Below are 383 nucleotides of genomic sequence, written 5' to 3' on the forward strand. Positions count from 1 at the left end.
TTTACCATGGATGCACTGAGCCAGCGCCAGCCACTCAAAGACCTCGCTGAAGAGGGCGAACATCTGGGCCGTGTACTTGGCCTTGACCTCACCCTCGAAGCCGTAGATCTGGTTCATGTTGTCTGTCTCATGGTTCCCTGTGGGGGAGGAGGGGGGGACACGGGGGACTTGGGCACTGCCCAGAAACAAAAAGATGCCCCCCTGGGACACATGCGATGCCCAGGGATGGGGGGCAAGCTGAAATGGTCTGGGCACGGATGGGGAAACTGAGGCATGGGCAGGATTTGATGGCGGTCCTGCAGGGAATGGGCGGCAGAGCACATAGGCATCCCAGCCCCCTGGCAAGGGCTCTCACCACTGGGCCGCGCCGCCTCCGCCCCCCC

General features: G+C 62.7%; 1 protein-coding gene across 1 annotated transcript in view; it reads right to left on the minus strand.

The window, feature by feature from the left end:
• The window catches only part of LOC102374839 (serine/threonine-protein phosphatase 5-like), an 18,404-nt gene that overhangs the window by 2,528 nt on the left and 15,493 nt on the right, over positions 1 to 383 (minus strand). The window contains exon 9 of the mRNA XM_025214306.1: positions 1 to 175. Coding sequence (XP_025070091.1) covers positions 1 to 175 — 175 coding nt within the window. The remainder of the gene's footprint in view (positions 176 to 383) is intronic.

This window comes from Alligator sinensis, unplaced genomic scaffold, assembly GCF_000455745.1.
Source record: "Alligator sinensis unplaced genomic scaffold, ASM45574v1 scaffold107_3, whole genome shotgun sequence".
Taxonomy (NCBI): domain Eukaryota; kingdom Metazoa; phylum Chordata; order Crocodylia; family Alligatoridae; genus Alligator; species Alligator sinensis.